The 13,805-nt window shown below is 37.3% G+C and overlaps 1 protein-coding gene across 5 annotated transcripts in view; it reads left to right on the top strand.

Annotated features, from left to right (window-relative positions):
* SOX5 (SRY-box transcription factor 5) overlaps window positions 1-13,805 on the top strand; it is a 488,455-nt gene that overhangs the window by 218,028 nt on the left and 256,622 nt on the right. For 3 of the 5 annotated variants that reach the window (XM_068401092.1, XM_068401091.1, XM_068401089.1), the window contains one exon: window positions 11,395-11,626. In XM_068401092.1, the coding sequence (XP_068257193.1) occupies window positions 11,396-11,626 (231 nt within the window). In that variant the 5' untranslated portion in view covers window position 11,395. The remainder of the gene's footprint in view (window positions 1-11,394; window positions 11,627-13,805) is intronic. The other 2 variants (XM_068401094.1, XM_068401093.1) reach the window with 1 other exon arrangement.

Here is a 13,805-nt window from a genome sequence, read left to right as displayed (position 1 = left end):
ACATTTTAGATCTGAACATCTGGATTCAGATTCACTTACACCTAATTATATTATATCCCCAGCGGGGATGTTTTTGATGGAAGGAGTCTTTTCAAGAAAGCTATTATACAGCTTGTTATGGCAATAGCAGCCAGGGTTACTTTGCTGTAATGTAGATTTATTTTTTTCAGAAGACTATAGCTCTCATCTGAAGTTGGACCTCCATGGCAATATGTGCCTTAGACTGCTAAATTGTTTTAATACATCTCAGTAAAAACAGTTCTAGGCAAGCACATTTTAATGGTGATTTTTTTTTAAGTGTGTTTGAAGGCAGTGTGTGGACAGTGTGATGTAGGGGAAGAGCCAAATGTTTATTTTAAGATGTGTTTGAATGAATCTGCCTACATAAACTTGCCAGTGTTAAGAAATGGGGGCTCTGCCCCTTTTAGATCACAAAGGCCTCTCAGTGGGGGATGGTTTTGGTAATGGAAAAAACAAAAAAGGTTCCAGTATGTGGTGGAGGAGGTAAAATAAACAAACAGCAATGGATGATTACTTCTCTCCATCAAGGCTTCTTTATCCTTGCAAGCTCAGTCAGTGGTCAGCATGTCAGACACCCCTCCCTGTTTTATCCGTCCCTTAACTGTGTTCTTTGACAGCATTGGTTTATACAGCTGGGTCTTTGTGGAGCTGGATGGGAATCGCTGTTGAACAACAGACGTGAAGGTAGACAAAGTACCTATGGGAGGGTGAATGGCAGACGTCCTCTGAGTTTCCCTGGAGGGAAAGATACTGGTTTCAGGGTTTTTCTCCTCTTTTCCATCCCACCCGCCAACTCCCAAAGATTTTTTAAAGTGGACATCTTTTTGCAGCGGCATTTCAGTGCCTGCCACTGCAGCCTTTCTAAAGTAAAATTTTGAGACTTCTTATGGTCCTAAAGGTATGTTGTCTGTTTAGAAATGTCTCTCATTTTCATATTTGTGGATTTGTTTTTACTTAGCATACCAATACGCATTTGTTTGTGCAAGGGTATATGTGTGTTATATAATTAATAGCTATATTTTTCTTAGCTAAATGCTCCAGCAGTATCTAGGGTTAACATTTGTTAAGAGGGTAATTATCAGCTGTTTATAATTGTTCTTTCTCTTGAAATTTGACAGACATTTCTTGAATTAGACAAAGCAAAAAATCGGCTTTTAGACAGTGGTGAGCTTAAGACAGTCCACTTACCTGTGTGTGCCATTACAGCGGTGAGGAAGCATGTTAGTATGTGCAAGCAACAGTTTTGAGAAGCGTTCAGTAGTGCTTTAAACTGAACACGAACATTCAGAAATCCGAAAATTACAGAATTGAAAGTGGCTTGAACAATACTCTACTGCAAGTGAAAGGACATGTGCCATGATGGGTGATTACACCATACATTAGTTAATGTAGATTTTTAATTCTTACAGTTTTATGAATAAAACTGGGAAAAAAGTGCAACATCTGTCAGCCTTTCACAGGACAACTGAAGAACACTTCACAGTACCATATGCACAGTGAGTGAAGCAGGAGCCCTCACATCATAACATAAACTTTTTCTGTTTTATCCATCATGCGATCATCTGTTGGAGCAGAGATGGCATGACTCTGTGGATAATCTGAAGTAGGAGATACGAGTGCAAAACCACCTGAACACTTGAAAAAAGTTCATCTTCTCTTTTGGAATATCAGAATGTCTGAGTAAAATTATTTTTATTTACACAATTTTTGTTTTACTCTATTTGTATTTCAGAGTAATTTTCAGAGGCAGTAATTTTCACTGGTTCTTGAAAGGCAACATCTGGGCTTTGCAACAATCTCTTTTCAGCTTTGAAAATCTACCTCAAATTGCTTAGACATTATAGATGTTCAAAATTTTTGTGTTTTTGTGTTTTTAACATAATAGAAAGGCAATAATGTATTTATTCCCTATCATTTTATCTTCGAGTTCAGTTTGATTTTTCTTTCTTGGGCTCTCCAGGATTATTTATTCCTGGGCCAAGAATGCACCTGTCATGTATAAACCCTCCAAAAAAGGGGGGAGCACACACATGCATGTGATCAAAAAAATAATAAAAATTCTAGGCAGCTGGAATTAACCTGTTGGAAAGAAAATGTTTACATCCATTAGAGACATTAGTCTGCCTAAGTATATTTTTTCATACACAGTTTCACTGTGCCTGTAATTCTTAAAGGTACACCCGGGTTCTCTGAGGCCCCAATTCTGCTCCCACTGAAGTTATTTAGAGACTCAATATTACAGCGATGGAAGTTCAAGCTATTGAATGGATATGCATACGTACTTTACTAGCATGATCAGTTTTAGCAGAAAACATATACTATATGTATGTGTGTATGTGCTTGTGTGTTCCCGTGATTAATTGCATTTTTTTATAAAGTGATAGACATGGTGCAAATATATATGCACGTGATGGCTGGAGCAAGAGTTTATATAATAATGGCACAACGATACTGTAAGTTCAGATGTGTAAACATCAGTGGGTATATCGAAATTTGCTTCATAAGTGCAATTATATCTACATTTATTAGAAGCAATCAAATGCAATATAAAGTTATTATTCTGAAGTTACTAGTAGGGAAATTCAGAGTGAAATGGGAAAAAAAAAAGAGAATTTTTTTGGTTCTTGTTTCTGGTTTGTTTGTGATTAAACTCAAACTCTGGTGAGGGAATGTTGCTGTTTTTAAAAAAAAATTAAAATTCCATTAGTTGAGTTTGAAATGTAAGTAAAGAAAGAGAGGGGGCTTGAAGCTCGATAGCTGTTTCTTTGGCACTCCTGTTACTGAGCAATGGCGTGATGGAAGAGTGGGAAAAGTTGTGTCATAATTTACCAAGATCTCAGTCAAAAGAATGGCTTCTTGTATTGAAATCTGGACGTCTTTTGGGAGAGAATTCTTATTATTAATGTTGATTCTACTGAAAGTAATTCATCATTTAATAATACTTGAAGAAAATTTTATGTCAGCTTGATTAGACAAAGACTACGAATGACCAAGAATAAGCGCCCTAAGTTGCAAAAGTTTTAATATTAGCGAACTTTTCAGAATGAGCCCGTGCTTCCTCAGATTTCATTGTAATAAGTAAGTCATTCATAATTGTCGTAATTTTAAAGCTTTTTCAACTCCTTGCCTTCATTTCACTCAATGTCAAAGGAAATCAGGTATGCACGTCTGTGTGTGGTGTATGGATTCCTTGTAGCATGCAGCACAGCTCTCCCACTCAGTGTCTGGAGACTGACTGACTTCTTTTCTGTCATTTTCAAGTATTAGTTTGTACGGTGAAATTTCAAGGACTGAAATCTCTAATTATTTGACTAGATTCCTCTTTGTAGTTCAGTAGGCAGAAGAATGATGATTACCTAATGCCATAGTGATTGCGATAGTACTTTCAGCAATGAGCAGTTCCTAAAACTTAACACGAAAATAAAACCAAAACTCTGCAATTTCTACTGTGACATGAGGACAAATGTAAAATAATAACCACAAGTAAAAAAGCAAGATGTATGAGAAGCTAAGAGTGGGGGAAGGTACATTTCTAAAAGGTTGGTGGTGGAGGGGAAGGAAGCCAGAGTTAATTTGAGGATGCACTGGAAAATAAATGAGCTTGTGGATTTAATTCAAAATCATCCAAGCAGAGTCTTTTGCATGAAAGAAGCCAGTGATCAGGCTCAGTTTACTTGAAACATCAACAGTGACTGCATCCTGCTGTTTCAGAGTTTGTGCTGATAGATGCTCATCGTCTTTGACACTGCACCATTACGGTTGTATGTTGCCTGTACCATGACCACATTTTCTCTACGTGCCTCTTCTGGTTTTGAGAAGTTCTCAAAAAACCCAGGTTTTGAAGTCTGATCTTTTAGCAACATACTTTTCAGCAGAAGTAAAATCTGATCCTGTAGTTTATGGTTTATAAACATACTATTAGATTTTTGACTCTTTTAATTGGCATACAGACTAATGAAAAACAAAAGGCTTATGAACTTGACAGCTACCAAACAAAAATAGGATACAGGTTCTCATGCTAAAGCTGATTTTGAATGTGTGTCTCTGGGTAGATCACTAAACCTTCCCGCTTAATACCTGCTAGTTATTGTACTAAACAGGGACAATAATGCAGAGTCCTGTATGAGGTCTACAAAAGAATTGGGTAGTATTTTTTGCAGTAATATAACATAGTATCTTGATAGGAGTTCCTTCATCACCTTACAAATTCGATTTTGGTTGAAGGTTGGTTTGTTTCAGGCTAGAGTATTTCACTGAACAACTTGATCATGCACAAAGAGTCTTTCCCAGTTACCTGCTTCAAAAGGTCAATGAAAATCTTTGCATAACGCACATTGGGAACATTCAACGTGAACTTTTTTTCTCAACGTATTTTTCCTAGACTTGATTTTACAGTGTTTTTTTCATGCATAGATTGCTTGCAAATGCATGCAAGAAAATTGAGATGATAAATTTTTAGTTGAGCATAGAGTTTATAGAAAGTATTATGTATTTCTCATTTTTCTAATTAAAAAAGAATTTTACAAGATTTTTGTTAACGTTTTATTGAAAGACACTTGTAACAAGTTTCTTATTTGAGGGTTTCAAAACTTGTCAAAATGAAAGCATTTACCGCTGGAATTTTGAACAGTACCTTTTCTCAAAAACAAGTTTCCACAATATGTGGAATATGAGGTTTATCAGCCAAGCTGCTGATATTTTACTATACTGTATACTATACTATATAATACATAGGGGATAGCATATTCCCTGTCCATTTAATATTCAGAATCTTCTAAACTGGTGGACTAAAAAGAATTGTTAAAGTTACCCCATACAGGGAGAAAGTCTGGAAAGCAAAAGGGAGAAAGTTAGTTGGGTGAAATGGAAATGATTAGGTGGCCATAACCATAGGATTACTTGTGGTAGCTATAATAATAGACAACTGCACAGAAATATTACACAGGTTATGCCGTAGCGATCTTGATTTGTATTAACAAGTGACTTGTTCACCAAAACCTGTTTCAAATAACACAACTTCTTTGTAGCATATGTGCATTTTAAAAGATGGCTAATATGATCTTAGAAAGTAATAATTAACAGATTATTCCATCTCAGTGTGACAGATGAGAGCACATTTCATGCACATTTTTTATTGATTAGCAAATTAGAGATGTTTGCTTCTTTTTTCTTTTTTCTTTTTGTTTAATTGTAAAATTACTTTAGTAAAGAATTCCAAACCAGGCTGTAAATGACTCAAAAGATATTGCCAAGTGAAGTCTGTTTTTAGTGGTATGTGTAGAAACAAGTCGGGCTTGCAGTTCCCAGTGGGACAGAGTGTGGGAGTCTGCCACCCTTACTCATGTTGAGTAATACCTTATTACACAAGTAATCCTGTCAAAATGAACAGAGTTGTTTTTTTAAAGGTACTAGTTATTTAGTGTACATAAATAATGAATGAATTTGGGGCCAAAAGCGGAATGGAGACAGTCATTAGTATTAACTAGCACCTTTTGCTTGGACTGTCTGTAGAGAGATCATAGCTTCAAAAAACCTGGGAATACGAACCATTTTTTTAGTACTGAACGTGCTCAGAGATGTGGCAGATGTATTGCTGACGTTTTGGATAAGCTTGTGTTTGGGCATCTATATGTGTGTGTGTTTGCTTACACATTAGATATACATATACGTAATATTGCTGCTGCCTGTAATCATAAGTATTTCCTGTGGAAAAGCAGAGTCTGCACACTTGCAACATGTACTTTAATTAGAGGGAAATATCCCTGCAGATCAGGAAGAGAGTCAGACTGAATTCCGTTGAAGTTCCTGGGACTGGAGTTTAACGTATGGCATTTGGTTTGGAATCGGGCTGTGTTAGCAAGTAAATTCCTGATGCTGTTGGTAGCTGGAATGACCCTCCCCGCTGCTGCTGGAGGATCAGATCTGCTCATCTTGTCCTTGCGCATCTCTTCAGAATGCAGCTCTGTGCCTGTGTGATGTACAAGGCAGAGTGATTTGAACTCTACCCGTGAGAAAGACTTAGTTTATAGCTGCCAGAGAAACTCAAGAGGTGAACACTTTCATGCCGATTCAGAAACTGGCTATGCGACTCCAGTCAGGCGCTGTCACGCCTAGTTATGGTGAGAAAACAACAATGCCTCTCTTGATAAGGGGAAAAAAGAAAGACTTGCATGGTCAAAATTTTGACATACAGTTTAAATCATCTCTCTACATCCTGTGGACTTGGAGCTGTCAAAAAGGCAAAGCCTGTGTTTGAATGGAAAAGCTTTTTATTTCTTTAAAAAGTGTACCAACTATAATTATCCATAACTATGCAGGCCTGTTTTAATGCTGTTTTATAATTACAGGTCTTAATGCTAGATTATACGAAGTCATTTATAAATAGTCAGAACAGAGGGACTTTGGGAGTTTTTAACCTGTAGATTGCTGTGGGTTGTGGCAGCTGACGGGATTTTGCCTGTATATGTATGGGGTGAGCTGTGTAATGATTGATGAATCCCTTAATTAACTCCCAACAAGTTAAGATTTATGGCCTCATATCTTTCTCTCCTGACACATCTGTGTTTGTCACTTTTGAAGACATGGATAAGCCATTTCTCCAAAAGCTTTTGTGGGTATCTGAAATGTTTCTGAGGTATTTTGCTTAATGTAACAAGATTAGAGTTTTATGACATAAAATTTATGAAATTTTATGGCATGAGCAATCAAATTGGGATGGATGCTAGTTGTGTGCTAGAGGGCACTATCTCCTTGAATATTGGATACCATTTTAGATTTATTTTGGGTATACAATCATGTATGAAATGAACCAAAACCAGTGAACAAATGGAAATGTAGTGGGGACACTTAAACGAGGTTCTGTTAAAAATAATAATAATAAAAAAATAGAGCTGTGGGAAGACCACTTTTGTGAGGCACTGAAGTCAAGGGGGAAAAAAAACCCAAATAAACAAAATAATGTTATTTGGTAGCCTGAAATTACTTGGTTGGAACCAATACTGGTAGATGGCATGAGGAAACAATTCATGTGGTCGCAGTGTAGCTCTTACTCTCTCCAGTGGGAAAACCCAGCCATGCTGAAGTCAGTCCAAAACCAGTGAGATCAATAGACACAGGGTATCAGTTTAAGCCTACAAAGAGTCTGTTGTAAATTGAAGGGGAGTAAAGAAATACGTGGAGAAGCTATTGTAAGATGAATTGCATCAAATATTTGTGTTAGAAGAGTGAGTTTTTACTTCCCTGAAAAAAACACTCTTGCTACCAGAAAAAGCATTTATTTAATGAAAATTTAACAAAAGGTATGTTTTTTACTGCAATTTCTGCATATTAAGTAGCCTTTCTGAAAACAGAAAAAGAGTCCCTTTACAAGAAATAGTCTTATTTGAATTCATCACCAGAAGTAAATCTTCAGTTCCATCCTAACCACTGACAAAAATCAAGTATGGGGATATGTTTCATAACTCCAACATCTCTCTGCAGTGGGCTGAGTACTGCCTGTGTCCCACTGCATCTGAACTTTGCACGTTTAGGTTTTCTAAAATACGTATTTAGTAGAAATGATGAATGACAGTTTAAAATGCAGCTCTTCTTGCAGCTCTTCTTGCAAGTCTTAAGTTGCAACAGATTTCATCTGCAGAGGCACCCTTTTAGATTCAGAATCTGGTCCACCGTATTGCTACTTTTCTGAGAGTTATATGTTGGGGTTTTGTTGTTTGTTTTTTTTTAATCCTGTCCATAGGTTGATTTTTGAGGAAACTGATGTTTCCTCTCTCATTGTAGATGTCCTTTCAGAGGGGTGTAATTGAAAACCCTTCTGAATTTAAACTAGTTTGAGAAAAAGATCTTCAAGTTGTGCAACTTGTAAACTGTCGTGTTATCACTGAGGGTAGATCCAAGATGTTTGCAGTTCTTTGTTAAGATGGGATAATTCCAGTCCGTCATTAGACCTAGATCTGTTGAAAAGAGCTCAGTTTCAGATAACGTTGTTACTCAGAATTTAGCTGTTTCCCTTTGCTTATTGTTCATAATGGTAACTCCTACTTGTATCTCAGATATGGAATCTGTTAAGACCTAGTATTAGCTCAGTAGGAAAATGAAGATGTATGAAAAGAAGAGAATTCAAGGATATGGGGTGTGGGAGCATTTGAAATTCAGAAAAGGGACCAATAAAGCTATAGAAATAATGAAAGACCATCTGTGAATGAATTTACCTTCTATCATGTTGTTTTCTGGTCGTGAACCTATCAGTGATTTGATCCTTTGCTGCTTACAGGCTTTGATAGTTACTGTCCTTTTGGAAGACATTTCCAAAAATAGGTAGGAATTTATTTCTCTTTTGAAATCTTGCATTTTCTTGTGGAAATTTCCCAGAAGTTCATAGGTAGTAAGTAATTTCTGTGAAGCTGTGATGTTTGTGTTAGATGTTAAAGGGGATGATGAGATTTCTGAAAGGCCAGATTATACCTAACTCATGTTGGCTGCGGACAGACCTACCTGAAGACAAATTGCAGTCGTTCTCTGAGCTGTGTGACCCTTACCTAGGGTTGGGCAACCATTTCTTTGAGTGTCATAGTCACTTGGAAGACTAATGCAGATCAGATTTGTAGCGTCGCCACATTACTTGTTTTAGCAATTTCTTAGTCTTCTAGCATTATGATGAGCACTCGGCTTGTAATTTAAACTGGATATTATAAGAGCTGCATGAGGAAGGAAAGAGTTTCTTCTTTGCTCTCTAGTATCACTGTGGGTTAGCCTACAGTCCAACCCATAGGTTTTTGTTTTAGATCAAAAACATAACAATCTCTGTTATTGTGAGTGTATGGAGATGGTCACCTCTATTGTCTTCCTTGCCTGTTTTTATAAATTCCCTGCAGAAAATGATATCATCCCTGTTGGGAACAGTGACAAGCAGAAGGCGATGATGATCTGCAGCACGCTAACTGAATACAGTAGAGGAAACCATGTATTCCCTGATAAAGTTAGCAGAAGAACTTTACTTCAACATGATAGTCAAACTGTCCTCGTGAAGCAATGTGACAGAATCTGGGTTATTCTGGGTTAACAGCAGTAGGAGTTTTTAACACAGCTTGGGTGTATAATACGTAATACAAATCTTCAATACAAAGGAAAGCATCCTCTCTCTATATTGTATTGTCAAAGTGAATTGCTGTGGAGAGTTTTGTAGATGGTTTACAATACTTTAAGCCATCAAATATAAACGTCCTAAAATATAGAACATTACTGTGGAATAATTGACTAATGATTTTGTGTCCCTCCCTTTTTGTTTGCCAAAATTGAGACAACTGCTTAGTGCTGATTTTCAGAAAGAGAGATTTTGTAAAAACCCAAGCTTCTATTAAGGCAGCGTTGAAATGGGTAACCAAAATGTTACAGCTGGAATCAATAGCAAATATGTATCTTGGTGCGGTGCAATGCAGAATATGAATAATTCACATTAACTTCAGGAGGGAGTTGCATGGTTTCTGCAGAAGAAAAGCTTGAGATCTGTCACATCAAACGTAGCTGTAAAATGCTGAATTCAGTGGGCTAGTACAAAACTGCCAGTAAGAGTCTATCTGGTGATCTCTGTCTTTATACATATGCTTCTCTGCAGACACGTAGGTGGGAAAGCCTAGAAGACAGAATTCAGGTAGGATGTATGAAGTGTTAGTCTGTTGGACTAAGTCAAACATTAATAGAAAATACAGATTGCTTCTCTATGTACAAGCAATAGGTGGTGTTCAGAACAGTCGATGTGCAGCTGAGTATAGGTTCTGGTAGGGATTTTTTTGTCTGAGATTTTTTTTGTTGTGTGGGGTTTTTTTAATCTAACTTGGCTCAGGAGGCAAAGCTCAAAATGAGATCATTAGAAACAAAATAAGTCCTAACAAAGGGCTGTTTAAAGTCACTGTTTGTTTTCAGACCCAGTTGACTGCTGCTAAGAACCATTTCGTGCTCAATATGCCAAATCGTATGGACATGCTCCACCTCACAGCAGCCCCACACATGGTTCAAGAGGCTGCTGGGCTTTTGAAATGCAGTCCTTTAACTGTGAAGTGGAAAATCAAAATGGGGTAATTAGAATCATAAATACTAGATTTTTGAGGAGGAGCAGTATTACTTCAGCCTGTCTTTTCAACTTTTACATACAATAGTCTTCAGTTTCCGTGTTCATAACTTCCTATTTTCCATGAAAAATTTCTCTTTTTTTTCTTTATTTTCTTCTTTGACTATGCCTATAGGATTTCTTACTTCTCATTCCACTCCTTATTACAGATGCCCCTGCTTAGCACAGTGGCCCATTAAGCCATCCATGCACATACCCTGATTTTCACGAACAATGTTGCTGTAATTAATCCCAGAAGTCGTCTGCATTTTAATACTTCAGTGGACCCCTCTATTTTGAAGACCCAGCTGGAAGTGTTCTGGGTTCAGATTGTCCTGTAAGATTTTCAGTAGTGCCTGCTTTGGATGAAAACTGGATTTTCCAATGAGATAAGGATTCTTTCAGTCTTTCTAAAAGTTGAAGATAGACACATGTTATCAGACAGTCTCAAAAAATTCAGAATATCGGCCTGAATTTTAAGTCAAGATTTGTGTGTGATTTTTCCAATGTGTGCTCTATGTATCTTCCTTCTGTATCCTTTTTCATATAGATATAGATGTAAATTATATTTGCATCTATTTTTTGCTGATCTGGCTATAGGTAGGAAATATAGGGTATCTTGGCAGCAAATCTTCATTCACTTAGTGCAACCCTGAATTTATGTTGTCAAAAAGCTTAGATTTTTAACATCCAAATGTTTAATTGCTTAACTGTCCCAGATCTGCGAACCTGGAAAGGTTCTTGCAACATGACTATAACGCTCTGTTGTTCACATGGGTGAAGTTTTATAAACATAGACGTTTTGGCTTGCTAGCCAGTTATTTTATTTTACTTTTATTTTTTTATTGGTTATGTTTAAATACATGTGGATGATTATTCCTTAAAAGCTAAGTTGACAATAGCTTGTATCAGGGAGACATTCTGTCTTCTTACGGTGTCTTGCAAATGCAAAACCAGATGGGTATTTTTTAAAGGAATTGCATTTCATTATACAGTCGTCTTAGGTGAATTTTCATGTTTAAGAAGCCAGAATACAAGGGAGTGCTATATTAGTGTATTATTCTCACAACAAACAAGCCACTGTTCTGTTGCTACCTGCTTGGCCATTGTTCCCAATTGTGTATGCTTTGCAGTGGTATTTGGATGGTTTCCTGCTCTCTGCCAGCACAAAAAAGGCATTTCTGTTACAATGGCCCCTAACCACACAATGACGGCATTAAGGATTTATTTGGAGGTTTCATTATTTTCTCCTCTTTTGTTCCTTCCAGGATGTCTTCCAAGCGACCAGCCTCTCCGTATGGGGAAGCAGATGGAGAGGTAGCCATGGTGACAAGCAGACAGAAAGTGGGAGAAGAGGAGAGTGACGGGCTCCCAGCCTTTCACCTTCCCTTGCATGTGAGTTTTCCCAACAAGCCTCACTCTGAGGAATTTCAGCCAGTTTCTCTGCTGACGCAAGAGAACTGTGGCCATAGGACTCCCACTTCTCAGCACAACACAATGGTAGGTTTGCTAATGGTCTATTGTGCTTACATCCATTCTTTGAATTCTGCCTCTACAGTAGTTTGGCATCCAGATCTGTACTTTATGGAGTATACAATGCACAGTTACACGTACAGAACATGCTACAATAATGTGAAAGCTTTGACCTAGCTGGACTGCCTTTACCCTCCGCTACAAACGCTAAATCACTTGCAGTGCAAACTCCACTTTTCCTCACCTTTGCCTGCTGGCTTTAGGGTGCTGAAATTTTTTAGCTACAGTGATGTGAATTTGAAGTGTATGTGTTCAGCAAACAGTAAATGGTTTTGGAACACTGTAAGTGAAAGTCATGTTTGGCATGGTGTCTGAAATATCACCCCGATGCCAAGTTTATGCAATAGTAAGGCACAGAAGTCTGTATAAAGGGTAAAAAAAGCAACTTTGGATTTTGCCGGTTTTAAAAATTCACATCTGATGTGTATTTCACATACCACAGATACCTACAAGAAAATTTGCTGAGCTTATGGAATTAAATCAGCCTACCACTTTTTCGCTTGTGAATTCCCACCTTTTTGTGCACTTTACAAATGACACTGTGCACTTAATTCATTGCATTTAGCAGCCCACTGGAAGTCCAGAACTGGCTTTATCTAAAAGCAGACAAGCAAAAAGAATAAAAAGCAATGCCATTTTCCTTACACGTGTTTGGGCCCTTCACACAGAGTACTGTGATACATTTTTATAAAGGTTGAAAGGTGCAGGGAAAGGCATTGAAACCCCAGGACTTAGGCACGTCGACAAAGCTGTCTATTGTGAACACACTTACGCAGCTCTTGCCTGTTTACAAATTGACTGTAACTTTTCTGTTAGTCTCCCATTTTGACAAGGGCACTGACAATTTCACGTTAAGTGAAGATAACGAGTGGACCTGCGTATTTGAAGGCTTTTAAAAAGGCATTGCAAAATAGGTGATAGTGTATTCTCATAAAAGCCTGAAACAGCTCCATAGTGGTATTTAAGCCCTTACAGCTCATTACACATATGTAACAAGCCCTAAGTAAAAAGCCTTAGGGATTATTATTTCTCATAGGACCAAGTCACTGGATATTCACTGAAGCTGCTCTCTTAGACAAAATAACTCACTGATCCCGATCCATTTTTTTTCCTTTTTAGCCTAATGCGTAAGGTCAAACAGTGCTTTGGAATAATTAATTTTACTTTGTGTTATTGCAACTTTAAATGAAGAAAGAACCTCATTGGAAAAATTACTCATGGGCAGACACACCATTATCTTTTTCTAGCTTGTTTACTTCTCATCCTTTATCATATGGTTTATGGAGATGTAATTCATTAATATACAGTTCCAACCAATGGGATGTTAGGGTATGTAACTGATGTATGAGCTTTGCTGTATTTTGACCTATTTTAAAAGAGTGTGTTGAAGATAAGGGATTGTTCATGACAACATTTAAGTCAGTAGATAAACTTGTGATGACACCAGTAGTGTAGAATCAGACCCTAATGAAATAAAAACTCGTCGTCTTCTAAGGAGCCCAGCAGGAGTATTTTAACTACACCTCACTGAAATGCTTAACTGCTCTTTAACTGATTTTAACTAACTTCTTTGTTCATTTATAGTTTTTAAGGCCAAGAAGTTTAGCTGATCACCTAGTGTGACTTCCTGTTATGAAGGCTATATTTAATGTGATGTCAAAACAGTGTGTTCTGTCTCTATAATACAAGATACTGAATTACTACGTGTTTTAGACAGTTTTGCTGTAGTAGTGAGATGATGTAGGCTTATCTGAAGCAGTCTGGGGGGTTTGTAGGGACTGATTTTGTCCTCATACATATTTAAGAAAATCGCCAGTTTATATGAACGTGAAATTTTGGTAATATCTCTCTTTTAGTGAGGAGTGTCTTATAAAAATCATCACCCAGGTAGGTCAGAAAGGATGTAGCCTATGTGTCTCCAGAAAGAAGGAAGTGATCAGTGTAAATGAGTAAAATACACATAATCACTCGCTCTGCTGTTGTGGTGTGTAGTTATAAGAAGGAAGTAACTGAACCTAGTGCTTGGATAACTTCTAGATGACTTCAGTTTGAGTGATTAGCAGTTACAAAAGTCATTCCCAAAGGGTATTCACTTTGGTAGCATTACAGAGGCCATTTTTATACTGTTTGAATTGACATTCTGTGC

This window comes from Nyctibius grandis, chromosome 5 (genome assembly GCF_013368605.1).
Source record: "Nyctibius grandis isolate bNycGra1 chromosome 5, bNycGra1.pri, whole genome shotgun sequence".
NCBI classification, from domain to species: domain Eukaryota; kingdom Metazoa; phylum Chordata; class Aves; order Nyctibiiformes; family Nyctibiidae; genus Nyctibius; species Nyctibius grandis.
Note: the sequence above shows the minus strand (reverse complement) of the source record. Positions and strands in the feature narration are given on the sequence as shown.